Source organism: Miniopterus schreibersii (genome assembly GCF_964146895.1).
Source record: "Miniopterus schreibersii genome assembly, chromosome: 1".
Classification (NCBI taxonomy): domain Eukaryota; kingdom Metazoa; phylum Chordata; class Mammalia; order Chiroptera; family Miniopteridae; genus Miniopterus; species Miniopterus schreibersii.
Genome location: NC_138101.1, coordinates 54,183,897 through 54,203,795, shown reverse-complemented (window position 1 = coordinate 54,203,795; position 19,899 = coordinate 54,183,897). Strand labels below are relative to the sequence as shown.

Below are 19,899 nucleotides of genomic sequence, written 5' to 3'. Positions count from 1 at the left end.
AAAGAAGGTGGGAAAGTATACTAAGGGTAAAAGAAATAGCATGTGTAATTCAGTGCAATGGATATTCCTTTCTTTGTATCAATATGATAGCCACTTAATTAGAGGGAAAGAGTCATGTGTATTTTAACTATTTAAATAACCAGCTCAACATTTATGACCAGAAAGATTCCTTTGCCAGGAATAAGACTCAGATCTTACTATATATGGGATGTTACTAACTGTGATGGTGAAAATCATGCCCCTTTTTCCTCCAATATGTCCTGGCAAAGGGAAATTAAGGCTGCAGATGAAATTAAGGTAGCTAATCACTTGACTTTAAAATAAGGAGATTCTCCTGGATTATCTGGTGGACTCAGTGAAGTCATGAGTCCTTAAATGCCCAAAAGAAAGACAGAAATTGAAACCAGTGATGCAGAAGGAGAAATACTTGACAGGCCATAGATGGTTTTGAAGATGGAAGGAAGCAATGAGTTAAGGAATGCAGGCAACCTCTAAATGCTCAAAACAGCAATTAAATTTTTTTCTGATCCTCCAGAAAAAAATCAGCTCTGCCAACACTTTAGTTTAGTCCAGGGAGACTTGATTCTACCAGAACTATAAGACAGTAAGTGTGAATTGTTTTAAGCCATTAAATTTGTGGTAATTTGTTACAGCAGCAATATGAAACTAATATACTAGCTACAACTTTTAAAGATACACCAACTAGATAAATATAAAAGTACGAATCTTTTAGTATATATTCATGATAATTTAGATCACCTATAAGCTCTATTATTTAAATATGAATATAGGCATTTTTTCCTATTGGGGCATGTATAGATGCAGTCAATCAATAACAGTAGATGAAATATAAAACGTATTCATACCTCAAATACCTTCCATTTCATTAGTACCATTTGATATCCTAGGAATCAACAAATTTCAGATAAAGTTCAGAACTCATTCTGTGAAAATCAAGCTCAAGAAGAATTATAAGCCAAGATCTGGAAACAGCCCAAATGCCCATCAGCAGATGAGTGTATAGAAAAGCTGTGGTACAGTTATACAATGGAATACTATGTGGCTGTAAAAAAGAAGGAACACTTACCCTTTGTGAAAGCATGGATGGACCTGGAAAGTATTATGTTTAAGCCAAGTAAGCCAGACAGAGAGACAAATACCATATGGTCTCACTAATATGTGGAATCTAATGAACAAAATAAACTGACCAAAAAAAGAATTATAAAATTTTCTTCATTTTGCAACTTACTATTTGCTTAACTTGCTACAGTCTGAATATTTCTGTCCCCACAAACTTCATTTGTTGACATCCTAACAGGCCAGGATGATAGAATCAGAAGCAGAGGCCTTTGGGTTGTGATTAGGTCTTGAGGCCAGAGCCCTCACAAATGGGATTAGTGCCATTATAAAAGAGGGCCCAGAGAGGTCCCTTGCCTCTACTACCATAGGAGGTTACAGTGAAAAGAAAAAAAATAAAATGGTTTTCTAGGAAGTGGGCCCTCACCAGACACTAAATCTTCCAGTGCTTTGATCTTGGACTTTCCAGCCTCCAGAACAGTGAGAAATAAATTCCTGTTGTTCATAAGCCTTCTAGTTTATGTTATTTTGTTACAGCAGCCCAAATAGACTTGCTTCCTGTACCTCCTGCCTGTAGAAGGTAATCTAAGTTCTTTATAAAGCAAATAATACCCTTCATACCAAACAGCTTCTTCCTCATCACATGGGCAACACACGACTGAATATTTACAATTTCTAGATCCTCATGGCCAAGCTTGGGACCTGGGCTCTTTCTTCTCCCTGGGCTCAGACCTCATGACACTTACCTTTCCTCAAACCCATCTTTGTACTTTTGAAATACTTTGCACTTTTCCAGGCCAAGTTCAAATGCAACCAGCATTGTAATTTTCTGTAGCCTTCTATAGTCAGAATAAAGTATTTCTGCCCTAGTACTTTTACATAGGTTTTATACAGAGTAGGACCTCAATAAATGCTTGTTAATTGTTCTGAATGACTCAACACACTCAAGAAAGTAACAGAAATAGTAAAAAATAACAATAGTAGAAATAATATCACCAAGTGACTGAGTCCCAAAGTTAAGAGCAAGAAAGGGAAGGAAGCGGCTATGTTAACAAGAGGATAGGCCACTGTGGGCTTTACTCCCGTAGGCCTTAGTGCTAGAAAGTGTGACCAAACTCTCTTTAACATGCTGGAGCAACTGGCATGGCTCCATTTTCCTACTGGCTCTGTTGCCAAATGTTTTATTCCCTGGCAAGGACACTTAAGGGAGAAAAGTGAGCTTAATTCCTCTACCCTTAATTATGTTTGGACAATTCTGCTCAGCTTTTAAAAAAATTTCAGGCTCAATACTGCTGCCAAAGCCTTTCTTGTTAAGCAGGGCCTAAGTACTCTAAATAAACCTTTATTCTTAAAAAATATATATATGCAATAAAATCCTAATATATCAGGTTTAGCCAACATCTCCAGTATCTGTAACATCTCCTGACATAAGCGTTTCCCATCAGATTTATTAGAGTAAGAGAGATTACCTGAGAAAAGGACATGTCCAGACCGCTGATAATATCATGCAAACACTTAAGAGCAAACAGAATTTCCATAGCTGAGGCTCTGGCATCAACAGATACTCAGAATATTGTATTCAAATTACATCTATCTTCACAATTATGCTATTAGGCTGTTGATTATATTCTGATACTTCCATCTGGCGATTGCTTACCTTCAGTGTTCTGTGCGATGGATCAGCCACTATCCAAGAGGATATAATTAAGTTTCTAAAACATACATTGCTCCTTTCCTTATCGCTTTTGGAATGCATTTTAAAGTGATGCTTGTAAGTTTCCTACACTACTAAGAAGATCTTTACTATAGGCAACAGTAAATAGAATTTTCCAATTTTTCAAAATTATTAGCCAACTTTTAACTGGTTTCATCAATATGCCAATTTTTCCCAGCAGGATTACTATAAATAACAGAATCTCAGCCCAGTTGTTTATGTGTAGTATAAAAACTGCAGTGACAAAATGCTAAATGTATGATGCAAAAACTTCCTAACAGAATATTTGCTTATTTTACTCATTTTATTGCATCTGTCACCATGGCCATTTAATACCTCCACATTGTATAATTAAAACAATGGATGCCCAATGTTTTAGCAGAAACATTTTAGGTCTAATAATCTTTAACCTTATGTTAAAAAACGATTCGTTTAGCCCGGCCAGGCGTGAGGGGCATCGGTGGGGCATCGACCTAGGATCCAGGCGATCGGGGTTGGATTCCCGGTCAGGGCACATGCCCGGGTTGCGGGCTCGATCCCCAGTCAGGGGCGTGCAGGAGGCAGCCGATCAATGACCCTCTCATCATTGATGTTTCTATCTCTCTCTCCCTCTCCTTTCCTCTCTCTGAAATCAATAAAAACATATTTAAAAAACAAAAAACGATTAGTTTATAAAAGTTACCAAGGATAATACAACCATTTCTAAATTATTTGAAATATATCAGAATTAACTGTATTTAATTTCATGCACAGTTTTATATACACACACACACACACACACACACACACACACACACACACGTATGTGTGTGTCCCACATACATATACAGGGTGTCCCAAAAAATGTATACACACTTTGAATAATTATAAAGGCAGTATTTATTAAAATCCATTTCATTCTCAAAATGTAAGAATCAGCTGTTAAAGTGTGTATACATTTACTGAGGATACCATATATATATATATATATATATATATATATATATATATATTTAATTTTTATTGAATTTATTGGGGTTGCGTTGGTTAGTAAAATTATAAAGATTTCAAGTGTACAATTCTATAACACATCACCTGCATACTCCATTGTATAGTGTTTCCACCGCCAGTAAGTTCTCCAGTCACCATTTATCCCCCCCCCCCCCACCCTCTTCTACCTGCCTTCACCCCCCTTCCCTCTGGCAATCACCATACTGCTGTGTGCGTCTATGAGGTGCTTTTTGTTGTGGTGCTTATAGTTTTTGTTTCCTTAGTCCCCTCACCCCTTTCACCCAGCCTCCCAATCCCCTCCCCTCTGACAGCTGTCAGTCTGTTTCTATTTTGTTTGTTTATTTTGTTCATTAGATTCCATACACATTAGATTTTAAAGTTGCAAGTAAATATTGGCGTGATTTGACTTCTAAGTTCATTTGTTATTTAAACAGACAATTCCAAGACAGAACAGATGGAAGGCTTTACCAGATCAACTAAATTCATGCTGAGTCCACTTTTGACAGGTTCTCATATTCATAGTCATTCTCTGATGTGCATGTTTAATAATGAATCATAGTCTTCAAATTGTATCATGATTGCTAATTTCTTATTTAAAGAAAAATACGTTACAGTATATTTCAACTTACAGGTAAACTCTGAAGTAATGCTAGGGACTATATTAAAAAACAAAGAATGAATGTATATGATTTAGAGAGTATATGAAATGGTGACACTGAGATAAGAAATAATGTGTTATATATACATGAGATCCATTGCTTAGATTATCATTGAGAATGAAGTTGTTATCTAAAATGCAGTGTCAGTCCCAAGCCAATTCCAATATCTGATGTGTGCATTAGATGTTAAAAGAGATCTTGCCACCTCTGCTATTTACTATCTCATACCAAGGTTTTCTAGACAATTGGGGCCAGCGAGTATTGAGGGACAGAGCACCAGCAACCTGTGCACATGTTGACTTCAACTGTTTTCAAATAAAATTGTCCTGACACCTTGTTGCCAGACAAAACAAATGTTTCAGTGATGCCACTCCACTGTGAAGTGGGTTCCCAAACCAAGGTTGAGGTCATAATGGCTCAGTTTCTGTAAAATCCACTTTTTTCAAGAAACACATAAAGTTGTTTTATTTCCCAAATTTTCAAGGCTTTTTTGGCTTGAGGATTTGGATAGCAGTATTTCAACATCCTGTGTTTTGTTTTTTTTAATGTAAACTTTCAATTTTTAAAATGGCTTTAGCTTTATGGAAAATTACAAAGACAGTGCAGAGAGTTTCACCGTATTATTTAGGACATATACATTAATATGGTAATTTGTTCTGATTAATGTACCAATGTTGATGCATCATAATTAACTAAAATCCATAGTTCATTCAGATTTTCTTAACGTTTACCAAATATATATCCCTTTTCTGCTCAGTATCCCATCAAGGACAGCACATTACACTTAGTCATCCCGTCTCCTTAGGTTCCTCTTAGCGATGATGTTTTCTCAGGCTTCCTTTGTTTTTAATGATCGTGACAGTTTTCAGGAATATTCATTAGATATTGTAAAGACTGTCTCTAAATTAAAATTTTTCTATATTTTTCTCATGATTAGACTGGGGATATAGGTTTTTGGTAGAAAAATCAGAGATAAAGTGAATATCAAATAACTTATGTAGATACAGCTCTAAAGATACCGAGCACACACTCTCCGCTACTTACGTATGAAATGCATATGGTGATTCCTTCCAAAGCGCACAGTATTGGAATGGGGGAAAACAGCAACTCTACTGTGCACATACCTGTCATCCAAGTTATTTTCAAAGTGATGTCATGATACTAGCATGTATCCTTGTATGTAACACCTTGTCCTTTATGTAAAAATGTATCTAGAATTATCTTCCCATGTTCTACACCTGAATTTTAACCTTTCATATTCTACATCTGTATTCTAAATTCAAACTTTTCCTACAAAATCCCCACTTCGCCAATTATGAAATACAATCCATATCAATGCATCTTGTTTTCTTTTTTTAATTACAGTATGTTTTTATTGATTTCAGAGAGTGGAAGGGAGAGGGAGAGAGAGACAGAAACATCAATGAGGAGAGAAAGTCATTGATCCGCTGCCTCCTGCACGCCCCCCGCTGGGGATTGAGCCTGAAACCCAGGCACATGCCCTAGCCTGGAATCGAACCCCAGTCTCCTGGATCACAGGTCGATGCTCAACCTCTGAGCCACGCCGGCAGGGCTATGCGTCTTGTTTTCTAGGGCTCTGTTCACCTCCATGATATAGAAAATGGGTCTCTGAGTTCAATTTTCTGAGATTATTTTTAACAGATGCTTGGTAAATCTTATCCACTAAATGTATCAAAGGGACCCTTTGATCAGAGTAAGCAAACAGAGTATATATAACTCAATGCTCTGAAAGCATGTTAAAATAACAATTTTTACAAAGGAAGTTTTATATCAATATCACTTGGAGAAGTCAAAATAGTTAAGTTTTCCTAAGGCATCAACCTATGCAAATATAAAGAAACTCATCAGATTTAAATCTAAGGAAGAAAATGAATGTGCGCTGGAGATGGAGTGGGAAGGCATATGCCATTATATTTAGCATGTATTAATGTTGACATGTTCTATATCTTCTACATGCCTTGCTGAAATCATCTGGACAGTGTGTGAGAGTAACTTGGACAGCAATATGAAGCCAGTAGGCAACATACAAATATTTGTGTTTTTTCTCTCATTAAAATCCTTTTCCCTGAGGTCTCAGAGATATTGCATGTCTTTAGCACAAATTAAATAAAATTGATTTTGGCTTTAATTTATGTAAAAATAATTTCATTTGTCTTTTCAGTATATAAAATTATCATTTTTCTTACTATGTGAGTATTCATTGTACATCAGTAATGCTATCTGCAAAAATCAAATAACAGATACAATGTTCATTCAAAACTTATCTTGACAGACCAAAAAGTAAAAGTTAACATAAAAGAACACTATACGAACATAATAATATAGAAAGTATTGTTTGGTAATTGTTATTTCAATTTAAATTTTACTCTCAGTGGTAATAATCAAGAATTTGGTAAAATATTTTTAAACCAATAATTCTTTTATACTATCAACCACAAGATTTTAAGGGCTGCAAGTTAATCCAAATATGGAGACTTTTTTTATGTCTTCATTGATTTCAGAGAGAGGAATATTATCAGGTAATATTATTTCTAAGACAGTCACATTACCAAACTGAGATTTAAAAAAATACATATATATGTATATATATATGTGTGTGTGTGTATGTGTGTGTCTTTATTGATTTCAGAGAGAGGAAGGGAAAGAGAGAGATAGAAACATCAATGATGAGAGTCATTGATCGGCCGCCTCCTGCACACCCCCCACTGGGGATTGAAGCGCAACCCGGGCATGTGCCCTGACCGGGAATCGAGTCACAATCCCCTGGATCATAGGTCAATGCTCAACCACTGAGCCACAGTGGCCCAGCCAAAAATCGTGACCTTTAAGTAAAGTTCCCAAATTTAGTGAAAATTAAAATAACATTGGAAAATATACTCAAATATATGGTTAATAAATATAAACATTTAAGGAAATCTCTTATTTCCTTATATATTTCCTCACACCTGTCTGAGAATTCAATAGGAATTAATAAAATAATATCATATGTCAATATGTTAAAGATAGCTGCAAATCTTTATCATTTTCCATTATGAGATGCAGTTGATTTTCCTTCCCTGAGTCAAGGTGGGCCCTATGTGCACAAACGAGAGAACATAGCAGTCTTAAGTCTATTTTTTGAGTAGTTAGAATTGTTACATGGCATATGGCAGAGGGCACCCCCCAGAGCTGAATTGTAACCCCCCCAAATTCATATGTTGAGGCTCCAATTCCCAGCACCTCAAAATATAACCATATTTGTAGATAAGATCTTCAAAATGTAAGTTAAAATGAGGACATTTGTGTAGGCCCTAATTCAATATGACTGGTGCCCTTATAACAGGAGGAAGAAATGCCAGGAATGTGCATGCACAGAGAAAAAGCATGTGAGAACATAGCGAGAAGAATATCTGCAAGCCAAGTAGAGAGTTTCACCAGAAACCAACCCTTCCAGCACCTTGAATTTGGACTTGTAGCCTTCATAATTGTGAGAAAATCATTTTTTGTTATTTAAGCTACTTAGTCTGTGGTATTTTGTTGTGGCAGTCCTAGCAGACTAATACACTGGTCTTAGAAAGATCTCTTGCAAGGTTGGCTACTGGCTGGTTTCTGGGAACTTGAATGGTCAACAGTGTCCTACACTCATATCAAACTTTCCATAAAGGTTGAGAGTGGCTTACTCTGCCCAAAACGATCTGTACAAGCAACACTGTTTATGCTGCACAGCTGATTTCTTCCTAGGAGTTTAGAATCTCTGTATGCTCTAGGCTCATGGTTCCTATATGACCAGTCCCCAATAAAATTTTGGGGTGTTGAATTTTTAATGGGCTTCCCTGTATAAACATCATGTACATTGCTGGAAGAAGAGTGGATGTGCTCTGTATGGCTACAAGCTGAGTTCTATGAGTCCTTCTAACAAATCTCTGAACACAGTGGTAGTCTTAGGAACCATCAACATACTGTGTAACTGCTTAACCAACATAGAAGGATGTGGCGGGAAAGCTGTTTATTTCTGTGTCCAGTCTGTTATTGGCCTGGTAGCTCCTACTTCCTCTCCTCTTGGAGCATTCGCTCTGGGGGGTGCCCTCTGCCATATGCCATGTAACAATTCTAACTACTCAAAAGCCACCACACTGTGAGAAAACTCAAGCTAGTGCATAAGGAGTCATCTTGGATGTATGCCCCACTTGGTCCTTGAGATAAGGACATTCTCAGCCTACATCTTACTGTACCCATTTATAAACCTCAACTAAGAACTCTCCAGATATGCTCAGTCAACCTAAAGAATCATAAATGACAATAAGAAGTTACTGTTTTAGGCTGTCAGTTTTAAAATGGTTTATTACGCAGCAATAGATAACTGAAACAATAATTTTATTTTTAAGTCATCAAAAATAATTGCTTAAACTATACATTTATAGATAATAGATCCCTCTTATAATTTATTCCCATTAGGGAAAAGCATTGATGCCATTTTGTATTTAAAATTATTATCATATCATAAATCAACCCCTTAAATATATAATCATAGTGTGATTTTATATTCAAAATTCATCAGCTATCCCTTGGAGATTTTTTTGTCTGCCTCTATTTTTTCCACTAAGCACTAAGAAGTCATGTTTCTGTCCCATAATTATTATCTCTATAAATACACATAAAATTATAAGTTAAAACTAGCTTTACCTGTGTGTTTTTCAGTTGTCTAGGAGAGAAAAGATTACAAGAATTTAGCATTCCTTGTAGGATTGAATATTAGCCCTAGAAGAACTGACATTATCTGCCATCTCACATTTAGTCCCTCTGCCTCACTACTAATAATAAAATTAAACCACGCCAACAAAAAATAAGACCTCATTAATCTCTACATCATGATATCTACTTATTTGAAACATCAGAAAGATAGCAAAAGAGGTAAAAGTAGAATATAATGTTAGAATTAAAATAATCTTTGATACTGGCCTTTTTTTTTGATATTGCACGTACAATTCATTAATAAAGTCCATGAACTCACATTCAAAATGTGTCCAAAATCCTGCCAATGTTTACCTCCCAACTTTTACCACTCCAGCTTAAGCCACCGTCATCTCTCACCTATAGGAACCTCGACTTCCTTCTTCTACCTTGGCGCCTTGTGCCTATATCTACACAGAAGTCAGACGAATGGTATTAAAGGAAAGTCTGATGGGGTCATTCTTTTTCCCAAAAACACCTGAGTGGTTCCCATCCCTTGTACAGTAAGATCCCTGGTCCTACGGCCTCCAAGGCCCTTCCTGACCTGGCCTCGCCCCGACCTTGCCTCTTGTTACTTGCCCCCTCCTTTACCCTGCTCCAGCACAGCCCCAAATGCCGGGTAGCCTCCTGCCTCCTGTCAGGCGTCTTCTCATAGACAGATGCGGCTTTCTCCCTTCCTTCATTATGGTCTCTCCTAAAATACCCCCTAACCCAAGTGGCCATCTCTGACCAAACTTTTTGAAGCAGCAGCACATTTCAGTGTTACTTTCTATGCCCCAAATCCTGCTTCATTTTTCATCATAACATTTATTATCCCTACCTGACATGTTGTGAATTTGTGTATTTACTGTCTCTGTTCATTAGAATCCAAGTACCAAGAAAGCAAGAATTTAGTCTGTGTCATTTATAGTGAAGCACCAGTATCTAGAATATTATCAAGTGCATGGTAGGAATTCAATAAATTGATTCATTAGCATATGAATGAATGAAGAGACAGTCTAGTTAAAAAAAAAATGTCCTGAACTGCAAAATATACCCTTCAGGGCTCTTTCTGTGACATAGAAAAAGTGATTTTTAATAATAAGAGAGACCATTAAATTTATGAAAAACAATAATAAAGACACACAAAAGTTTAAATCTCTGCAGGGTATACAATAGATGATGTGTGGGTGTCATGTCACTCTCTGACTCCTCTCTCCTGGAGTCTCCAAATGTGCTCTTTTCTCTTATGCTGTTGTTAGACAAAATAAACTGACACTACTTAGCATACTGATGTTTTAACACATAAGGAGTGAAATACCAATGCTGCTTTGTTCTCAGTGTGGTTTTCCCAGTATCTAATGTGACTGAACAATGTTCCTTCAGTGGAACTCGCATTTAGGAGGTTACCAGGTTAACTCACAGGGGAACGTTTGGGAAATTAAAGAAAAATACACTATGGTGCATTCCTGATTAAAAAAATACTGTATGTCCCTACAGTTACAGAAATGATTACATATTTCTTTTTTTCCAGTAATGATTTACTATATTTACTAGTTTTCCCTTAAGGCAAATTTATTATATTTACTTTTTCTCCCTCATAATTAATGAACATTTCAATTAGTTATATTTTATAAGAGGAATCAGATATATGAGCTCATCTGAATACTCAAGGGTGTAGAATAAACAGCATGGCTTCTAGAAGTGAACATTAAACACAATTTTTCACCAAAGCAAGGGTTTACATTTAAAATACAGTTCTGGTCTCACAGATGGAAATAAAGTACGAGGAGTTGAATGAAAATATTTCTGCTTCTTGTTATTTATAACATATAGAACTTTGGGGGAAAAGGGACCAAATCTAGCACCCAGCTTCCTTGAAGTATAAATAAATTAAAAAATATGTAATGTATGTGACTGGCATAAAGAACACGGCTAAATAACATGTATATTATAGAGGGGTGGGGAACAATGAACCAGCTTCAGCTCCAAGAGTGTTAGTTCCAGGAATGGATTGAGACTATTAACATACAAATAAATTAGTAGGGGAATCCTACTAAAGAACAGTAAAATTTGGTGGCCCCAGGGCATCTTTGGTGTGAAACATCTGATTGAACCTAACATAGGGAGAGAGGAGGCAGGTGATTAGATGGTTGAGAGAAATCAGAGAGAATGGCAGAGAGAAACTATAGAATATAGTAAAATGGGAATATCAAATTTAACAATGTCAACTTGGTTCACTATTATTCTACAGAAAAACAGAAAAATTGTAATTAACAGTTAAACAGTGTACTCTCTCATTATTTTCCCCAAATCAAGGCCTTAGATGAATGATCGTGAACTTTTTTTTTTATGATTTCATTATGGTTATTTGATAAAATATTATTCCCACCCTTGCAAAATTAGTTATCCCTTGGCCCTTTCATAATGATGTAGTGGCATATGACAGACCAGCTGTGTAGAGAGTTTATGTAATGCTAAATACTGTATAAAAATAGAGGTTAGCCCTAGAACTGGTTTGGCTCAGTGGTTAGAGCATCGGCTCTCGCACTGAAGGGTCTTGGGTTCGATTTCAGTCAAGGACATGTACCTCAGTTGCAGGTTCAATCCCCAGCCCCAATCCCCGCCCCAGTTGGGGCATGTGAGGGAGGCAACCAATCGATGTGCCTCTCTCACACTGATGTCTCTCTCTCTCTCTCTCTCTCTCTCTCTTTTCCACTTTCTCTAAAAAGCAATGAAAAATATCCTCAGGCGAGCATTAAAAAAACACAGAGAGGTTATACATTTGCCTTTTGTCTCCAAAAGTATGTTCATAGCAACAGTCTGCACAAATATATTAACTTGGAATTTTAGAAGCTTCTTAGCCCCAAGAGTCTCACTAGGAAATCTGCGAGTTTGTTACTTGCAGTAAATGTATAGACTCGTGCATTATGCATATTCTCCTCTGAAAAGATATATTCAAAAACTTTCATAGCCAGACATGAATACAGTAGGGAAGGGTGATGACTGTGGTGAAACGGCGTTCATGGGTCCTGCCCTACTTCTCTTTGGTCAATCAGTTCTTTCTGAAAGAAAGGCACAAAGTTCCCTGCAACTGTTCAAGACTAAATGAGTATTTGTAGGAAACATCCTCATTTTTGAAAAAACTAGCTGAGCAAAACAAAACACTACAGCAATAGGTTTTAAATGGTAAATGCAAGTTTAAAAAGTTTAGTAGGAGGTTAACTGCTCTGTGCAGAAAACAGAGAAGTTTAGTATATGGGGCTTGAATTACCTTTCAGTGCATACATGTTTTTGTTTAAAAATTAAATCAGAGAATGAGCTCCAATATTAATAGTGTTGAAAAATATTGCCCTAAAGAAGCATTTTGTCCCAAACAAGATCGAATTGTCTTGTTTAACCTACATCTCTTGACTCCGTGGGAGATTCTCCAGGATGCTACCAGTTTTCTTCCACACTTAATTTAATAAACCCTAGTGTGGTACTATTGGCCTACTGATAGCCAATTTCTCATCTAACATTCAAGAATAAAGATAGATATATTAGTGGGAAGGTAAATATATATATGTGTATATATATAGATATATACACACACACACATATATGTCATTATTTTAAATGATATGGTTAAAATCAATTTAATCTGAATATCAGTCTAAAAACGATAACTAGAGAAAAGCATTCACACCGATAAACACTTGAACCAAAACAGGGTATTTTTCTCCTACTGTTACATGAGTACTTCCAACACAGACCAAAGAAAAAGAATGGAATACATTTATTTTAGCAACTTAATTATTTCTCAGTAGAAAAAAATAAAATCAATCCCCTCAATCAGCCATAAGAGCTTATCTTTCAGTGGCCTCATTAAGGCAGTTGGTTATGGAGTTGGGTGCTGGAATCACAGTCTTAGAAAAGGAAAATAAGAGGTTAAAGAGGATTAATTTTATATTAACTTGAAAGACCATGTCACATTCATGGGGAATGAAAAAAAATCATTTTTTTCTTATTACCATTTAGTTAAATATAATATTAAAAGTTTTAGATGCAAATAAATTATAATATCAGAATTTTTCAGGATATGGTAATAAGAAATCTCAAATGTCTTCTATGTGTCAAACAGTTTCCAACACATTTTTGCAACTATAGTGCTAAGGTGTATCTCAAAATAGTTTCTACATAGTTTGTGTTTACATAAGTTTAAATAAATAATCTATTACTCATTTATATAATAACAATTTACAATATAAAAATAACAGAAGCAAATGCAGAAATGTTATTTTGCAATGTCAAACTTCAAATACTTTTAAATACTAATAAGATGCTATTATATTTGATAATTTTTTGCATATTTTACTTCATAATTTTTATATACCTACATAATACCAGGTGTAGTATTTTGCACAACATATTTTCCACAGAAATATTTTAATGTCATCTCATACCATTTTATTATAAAAAAGAATACCTGCACATGGTAAAGTAAACATTAAAGACTGCTTTGGCTACCAAAAGCCAATATCATACATTATAAGCACTTGAAAGTTTTAATTGTTGATAAAACACCTTACACACATTAACACAGGAACAATATTTATCTCTTAGAACCAATCAGAGAAACTAACTAAAATAATTATATTTATATTAGATTTACATCATCTGATTTTAGACTATATCTCACATTTTATTTTACCTCTGTTAAAAAATACACTAATTTTGCTGCCTGGATGTAACGCAGCATCGACCTAGGATCCAGGAGGTCACAGTTGGATCCCCGGTCAGGGCACATGCCCGGGTTGGGGCTCGATCCCCAGCAGGGGGCGTGCAGGAGGCAGCCGGTCAGTGACTCTCTCATCATTGATGTTTCTCTCTCTCTCTCCCTCTCCCTTCCTCTCTCTGAAATCAATAACAATATATATATTTTTTAAAAATACACTAATTTTCAAGAAGTGTAGGCATTTTCAATATATTAAAAAGAGAAAATGGCTTTTGATGATGCTTTGAAAATCCAATTAAAACCTTCTTAAAGATAAGATTCTTCTGTACATTTCCTCCCATACACCGTAAGATGAAAATATCAAGTAACACTAAGCTTTAAACATTTGAATTATGGTTTCCTTTTGTCGTAGAATAATAAAGAAATATTTCTCAATAAATAATATAATCAGAATACTATTCAGTATTTCAAAATTTTCTGATATAAAATGGGCTTTTAACAATTACTATTGTCTATCATTGAGCAAGAAAGCATGCATAATTAGAAATCTAAGATACACAATGGAATTCATAGTCTTCTATTATTTTCATTTGAACAATACAGTAAATTTTCAGTATATGCAAATCCATGCCAGCCACTGCACTAGGCGTTAAGTAGTACGAAGTTGAATTAGATACAGTCTTCATATGAAAAGGAAAAACACACACAACAATAACAATTTTGTGATGAATACAATAGTCATGAAAGTCATAATGAACCCCCAAATGTACATTTCCCTGTTTTTAAATCAAACTAAACTGAAGCAATTGCACATAAGCGCAACATCCAACGCTCCAAGTGTTTCTTCTTATCTCCATGATCTTAAGGAGTGCCTTTATTTATAATAATCCTAATGAAATCCAAATATCCCCGGCACAAATATAAAGTAGCTAATCTACAAGCTTTGGCATAAAGAAAAAAATCTAATCTTAAATAGCAAGACAAAAAGATGACTTCACACTTGTCAGGCATAAAGCCTCCCAAACTGAAGAATTCTATTGATCATACTGCTTAAATGCCAATTTGCATGTTTACTTAAACATTTAAAAAATATGTATAATGTGTCTGGAAGAATGGTTCCATATTTCAATTCTTGATTTTGACTATTATTTTGTAAAAATTAGATAACTAATTATGGCCTAGAGTCATCAATGGAAATTTAACCAGCTAATGAAAATTTAACCACTTGATGAGGGCTGAACTGAACATTCATTCTAAATTTATTGCTTAAATTAATATAGACGTAAGATCTGAAACCCTGAATTCACGTGACATCAAACTATTACAATGAAACCACTGACTTTTCCTTGCCAAGCAAACAATGTGTTCCATAAATTATCAATTTCTATTCCAAAAGTTACCTTTACTTAGCAACTAGAATGACAATAAAACAAAACAAAATGAAACAAAAAAGGATTTTAACATTTGATATAAGATTATTACAGATTAAAGCACTCCATTTTACCGTCACCTATGCATGACCTATCTATTTATTTCACTATATTTATTAACTATCCTAAAAATATTATAAACAATCATGTCTGCTTGTTTGCTTCTTACCTTGAAAGGCAGTGGCTCTTCAGTAAGGGGACTAACGGGAAGCGAGGCGGTGCTGCTTGCTGGGCTCATATCTGCACTCTGCAAGACAAACCAATCGAGTTAAACGGACACTGTCTGTAAGCATTTTTATTATTACTAATTTAGAATATAATCCTTATTAAAATAAATAAAAATATGGATGTAGAAAAATTCAAATTATTTTACATGGTGAATTATTCCTTATTTAGAAGTACATCGTTATCTGAGAAATTAGTTAAATTATTACAGTGTACATCACAAATGCATTTTATTAAATGCAATGATCATCTTTTGTGCTAAGTAGTATTCAGTATTATATTTGCTTACTTTATATTTTTACCTTTTCTTTGAAAAACTGTATCTGTAATGATCTACTATGTTGCTATATCTATGTCTTTCAAGTTCATTTTCAAACATGGATTATTAATATCTTTTTTATTTTATGAAGAGTTAAATCATTGTACCCAGTTTTTATTCATTATAAAAAGCATGTCTGCCATTACTATACAAAACGAAGAAATATTAAATAGTTAAGGTTTCCATATTCACACACCCTGACACTTTACAACCTTCCTTATTATACTCTGCTCAAAAAAATTTTAAGCATAAAAGATTTAGACAAATATGAGCATTATTGGAAGGATACTAATGCTGCTCTTCTAATCCTTTAAAAATATAATCAATGAAAACTTCTTAACTAAGAGATTAGCCTAAAACATGTGTTAGAAGCTTGTCATTACTTTATCTAGAAGCAAGAAAAGGATACTGATAACAGGTAGCAACAGAAGTGATTTTACTATATACTCTTAGCTTATTCTCCTAGAGGAATTTTCCATTTAAGTAGATAATCTAATAAAACATTGAAAATAATTCACACTCCATTTTTTAGCTTGTTTTCCAAATATCCATGCACACAAATACAAGGAATTTTGCAGTAAAGATTAAAGCAATAGAATGAGCTGATTGAGATAAAGGAGCAAGTAGACAAGTTTGGCTGACTTAAGTTCCAACAAAAGAACAAACCCAAAGAACAGATGCTGCACCTGCCGCAGTTCTCAGACTCTCCTGCTCAAAGGCCACTTTGGCCCAGGCGGGTGGCCCGGTGGCGCGCCGGCCCCGACACCCCAAGGCCGTGGCTCGATTCCCAGCCGGCGCACAGGCCTCGGCTGCAGTTTCCATCCCCGGCTGGGGCACAGACGGGAGGCAGCCAACGGCAGTTTCTCTCTCTCTCTAAAAATCAATAAAAACATATCCTCAGGTGAGGATTAAAAAAGAGAGATTATTTTCAATAATTTTATTCATGTGTACAATAAACTGGATACATTGGAAATGCCATCAAAGTGAGATTACTTCTGACTGATTAGTCCAGAAACAATGGTACGAACTACAGGAACCAAGACATTCAAAATCATTTTCATATAACATGCGCCAACTTTAGAAATTGATATGACAGTATAGAGTTAAAATGTCCAAAGGAGAAAATTAGGTAAAAACTGAACCATAATTTACTAAAGGAAGCAGGAAAATACATGCACCAGATAATTAAGGTGAGTTAATTATCGACTTTAATTTATAAATGTATTCAGAGCTTTTTGGTCACTTATATTATCAAAATTAGGAAATAGTCAAATTGCTGACTTTTTCTATTTTATTGCATGATGCAATGGAGAAACAAAGGTTTCCTTAGAAATAAATTTACCATAAAATTCTAACTTCAGAAATGAATAAAACCTTTTTGCAGAATTAGAAAAATATGACTCTTGAGCTGTTTCTCTCCTCATTAGAGTTCTCATGATAATTTAAGCAAGTGATAAAACACAGTTCGTATGTAGTTGAATTATACAATATTTTCCTGAAGTAATGATATTCTATATAGTATATTAAACTATGTGCCCTTAAAAATCATATATTCAGGTACAGAGATGACATTTGCTTGTGAAAATATAAAATCCTGGGTCATATTCTTGCAGATGAAGGCTTCCTAACTTCCATAAGTAGAGCAGCTCAAAAATCAAGCTTCATGGTTAACTTATTTTAGGGTTGAGGTCTCCTACAACATTCCAGAAATAAATGTGCCATCCTAAGACTGTAGAAAGCAGACTCTAAAATTTGCATCATGTAACCTGTCATTCTTAGAGAAAACTTTGTCCTAGCTTTCACTTTCAAATCCATCTTATAGTGTGACACTTTAATTCCATTGCTCTCAGGAAATCATGAAAAAATCCCTTAAGAAACAAATCAAACTTCTATGACAACACCTTATAAATTGCACTTAATTACTAAGTTGAGAATATAAATAAATAGAATTTTAAAATCTTCATTTTTAGCTTACTGTTTCTCAATTTGCATTTCAGTGATCTGTAATTTAGTTGCCATTCTAATTTGTTTACCCTTTTAGATAAAATACTGTAGTAAACTCTTCAAATAGGTCTTATCCATACATCTTATTATACTTCAATTCATTTACCCTCTCATTCAATGATAGTGATACCAATGCAACTGTATTTAAATACAAATGAACAAAGTATTTCATAAGTTTCATTTGATGCTTTTAAAAGCTAACAGTATGTGTCCTACAGTATCTTCATAAAATATTTTATTAGCATTATGACTTTATCTGCTGATAATATATTTCAGAGACTGTGGAAATAGTCAGTTTACAATAATGTGAAAGTCAACCCCATGTAGATACTCTTCAAGAAGTGGAACTTAACCCCCCACCCTCACCCCTAGGTTGTGTTTAGTGACTTTTTTCCCAAGAGTAGTGTATGAAAAGGGAGGAAAGGTAACTTTACAATGAGAAGCCAGGCAAACCCTACCTCAACCAGATAGCAAGACATAATGTGAGGAGATGGGGAAGTCACTTCTGTGATCTTACTACAAAAAAACCAAGGACCTCAGTCTAATCATGAGAAAAACATTGGACAAACCCAAATTGAGGAACTTTTTGCAAAAATCTGACCAATGTCAAGTTCATCAAGGATATGGAAAGTCTGAGAACTATAACAGATTATGCTTCTCGGGTGACATGGTGACTAAATATAATGTGTCATTTTGAATAAAATCCTGGGATAGCAAAAGGACATTAGGAGAAATTGGTGACACAGAAATAAATTGCTGAGTTTAGTTAATAGGAATGTACCAATATTTATTCTTTATCGTGATAAATGCACTGTACTGACGTAAGATGATCGCAATAGGGGAAACTAGATGAGGGGGATATAAGAGTTCTCTGTACAATCGCTGCAACTTTTCTATTAATCTGAAACTATTTTAAAATAAAAAGTTTATTTTATTAGCAATATAACTAGATTTTTCAGGACTATAATACATGACTGTCATTTTACTGATTGCTTCTAAGCTTTCATCAGGGCTTTTATAACCTTCACAGAAATAAATTTTGACAGACCATTTTATTGGAATGCCATAACCTCTCTACCAAAGAATCTTTAATCTTCTATGAAGATCTCACTGAAAAGCCGGTGTTAAAAATTCTTGCATGCTTTTATGTTCCATGTGAGAATGTTGAAGGAAAGCTTCAGCCATATGAAATGATCTATTGGTTTGGGTACTCTTAAGGTGCTTGGTAAAATGAGTTTGCATTATTAATATTTACTGAATGCCATAATTCCATAGTAGGTACCCATTAATTACACCTCCCCTGAGAGCATAATTAATGGATATGTCCTATGGGATTAAAGTTTATTTATAAGGATTTCTTGAGGTGAAACATGATCAATTGGGCTCGAGTCTGTTGAGTACATAAACAGATTTGAGTGTAAGTAAAATATTTTACTTTTGTAAACCATTAGGGTAAATTTCATAAAGTAATTCTCTAGGTCTATTAAAATAAAATGGTTATCTAAATGTTTTAACTCTAATTTGAACATGTATTCTTGTAGTTCTAAAATTATGTTAAAAATTCACCATATGTTATACTATTAGGTGTTTCAATAATCAATGGTGTTACTACTGATAAAGTATGTAGGATAATTAGATTTCCGTATTATAAATGGGCTACTTTTTTTGGAAATGTTTTTTTGATGTGTCAATTTTCTGTGAAAATCCAGTCATTTATTCTTTCAGCCATTCAATAATTATTAAATTTACATTAGGATTCCCTGTCCTTAGATTTTAAGTTTTGCCATAATTCATTCCACTTGTTTGACGTGGTTGTCCCAAAGACTTAGTAAGAAAGTGAATGCAGAATATGTAATCATGGTACAGAAAACATTCTAGATATAGATATAGATATATGTTTATATATACACACACACACACACACACACATACACATTCCATGCTTACTTGCTTATTGTTTTGGCAGTAAAGTAAAATGAGAAAGACAGTAAATTAATTTCAATATCTAAATCAAGACTAGCTCTCTGTACTCTGACCAAGCTCAATAACTTTAC

At 34.7% G+C, this 19,899-nt stretch overlaps 1 protein-coding gene across 4 annotated transcripts in view; it reads right to left on the bottom strand.

Annotated features, from left to right (window-relative positions):
- Positions 1–19,899, bottom strand: part of CCSER1 (coiled-coil serine rich protein 1) — a 1,053,860-nt gene that overhangs the window by 611,164 nt on the left and 422,797 nt on the right. For all 4 annotated transcript variants that reach the window (XM_081140171.1, XM_081140174.1, XM_081140172.1 and 1 more), the window contains exon 7: positions 15,467–15,544. In XM_081140171.1, coding sequence (XP_080996297.1) covers positions 15,467–15,544 — 78 coding nt within the window. The remainder of the gene's footprint in view (positions 1–15,466; positions 15,545–19,899) is intronic.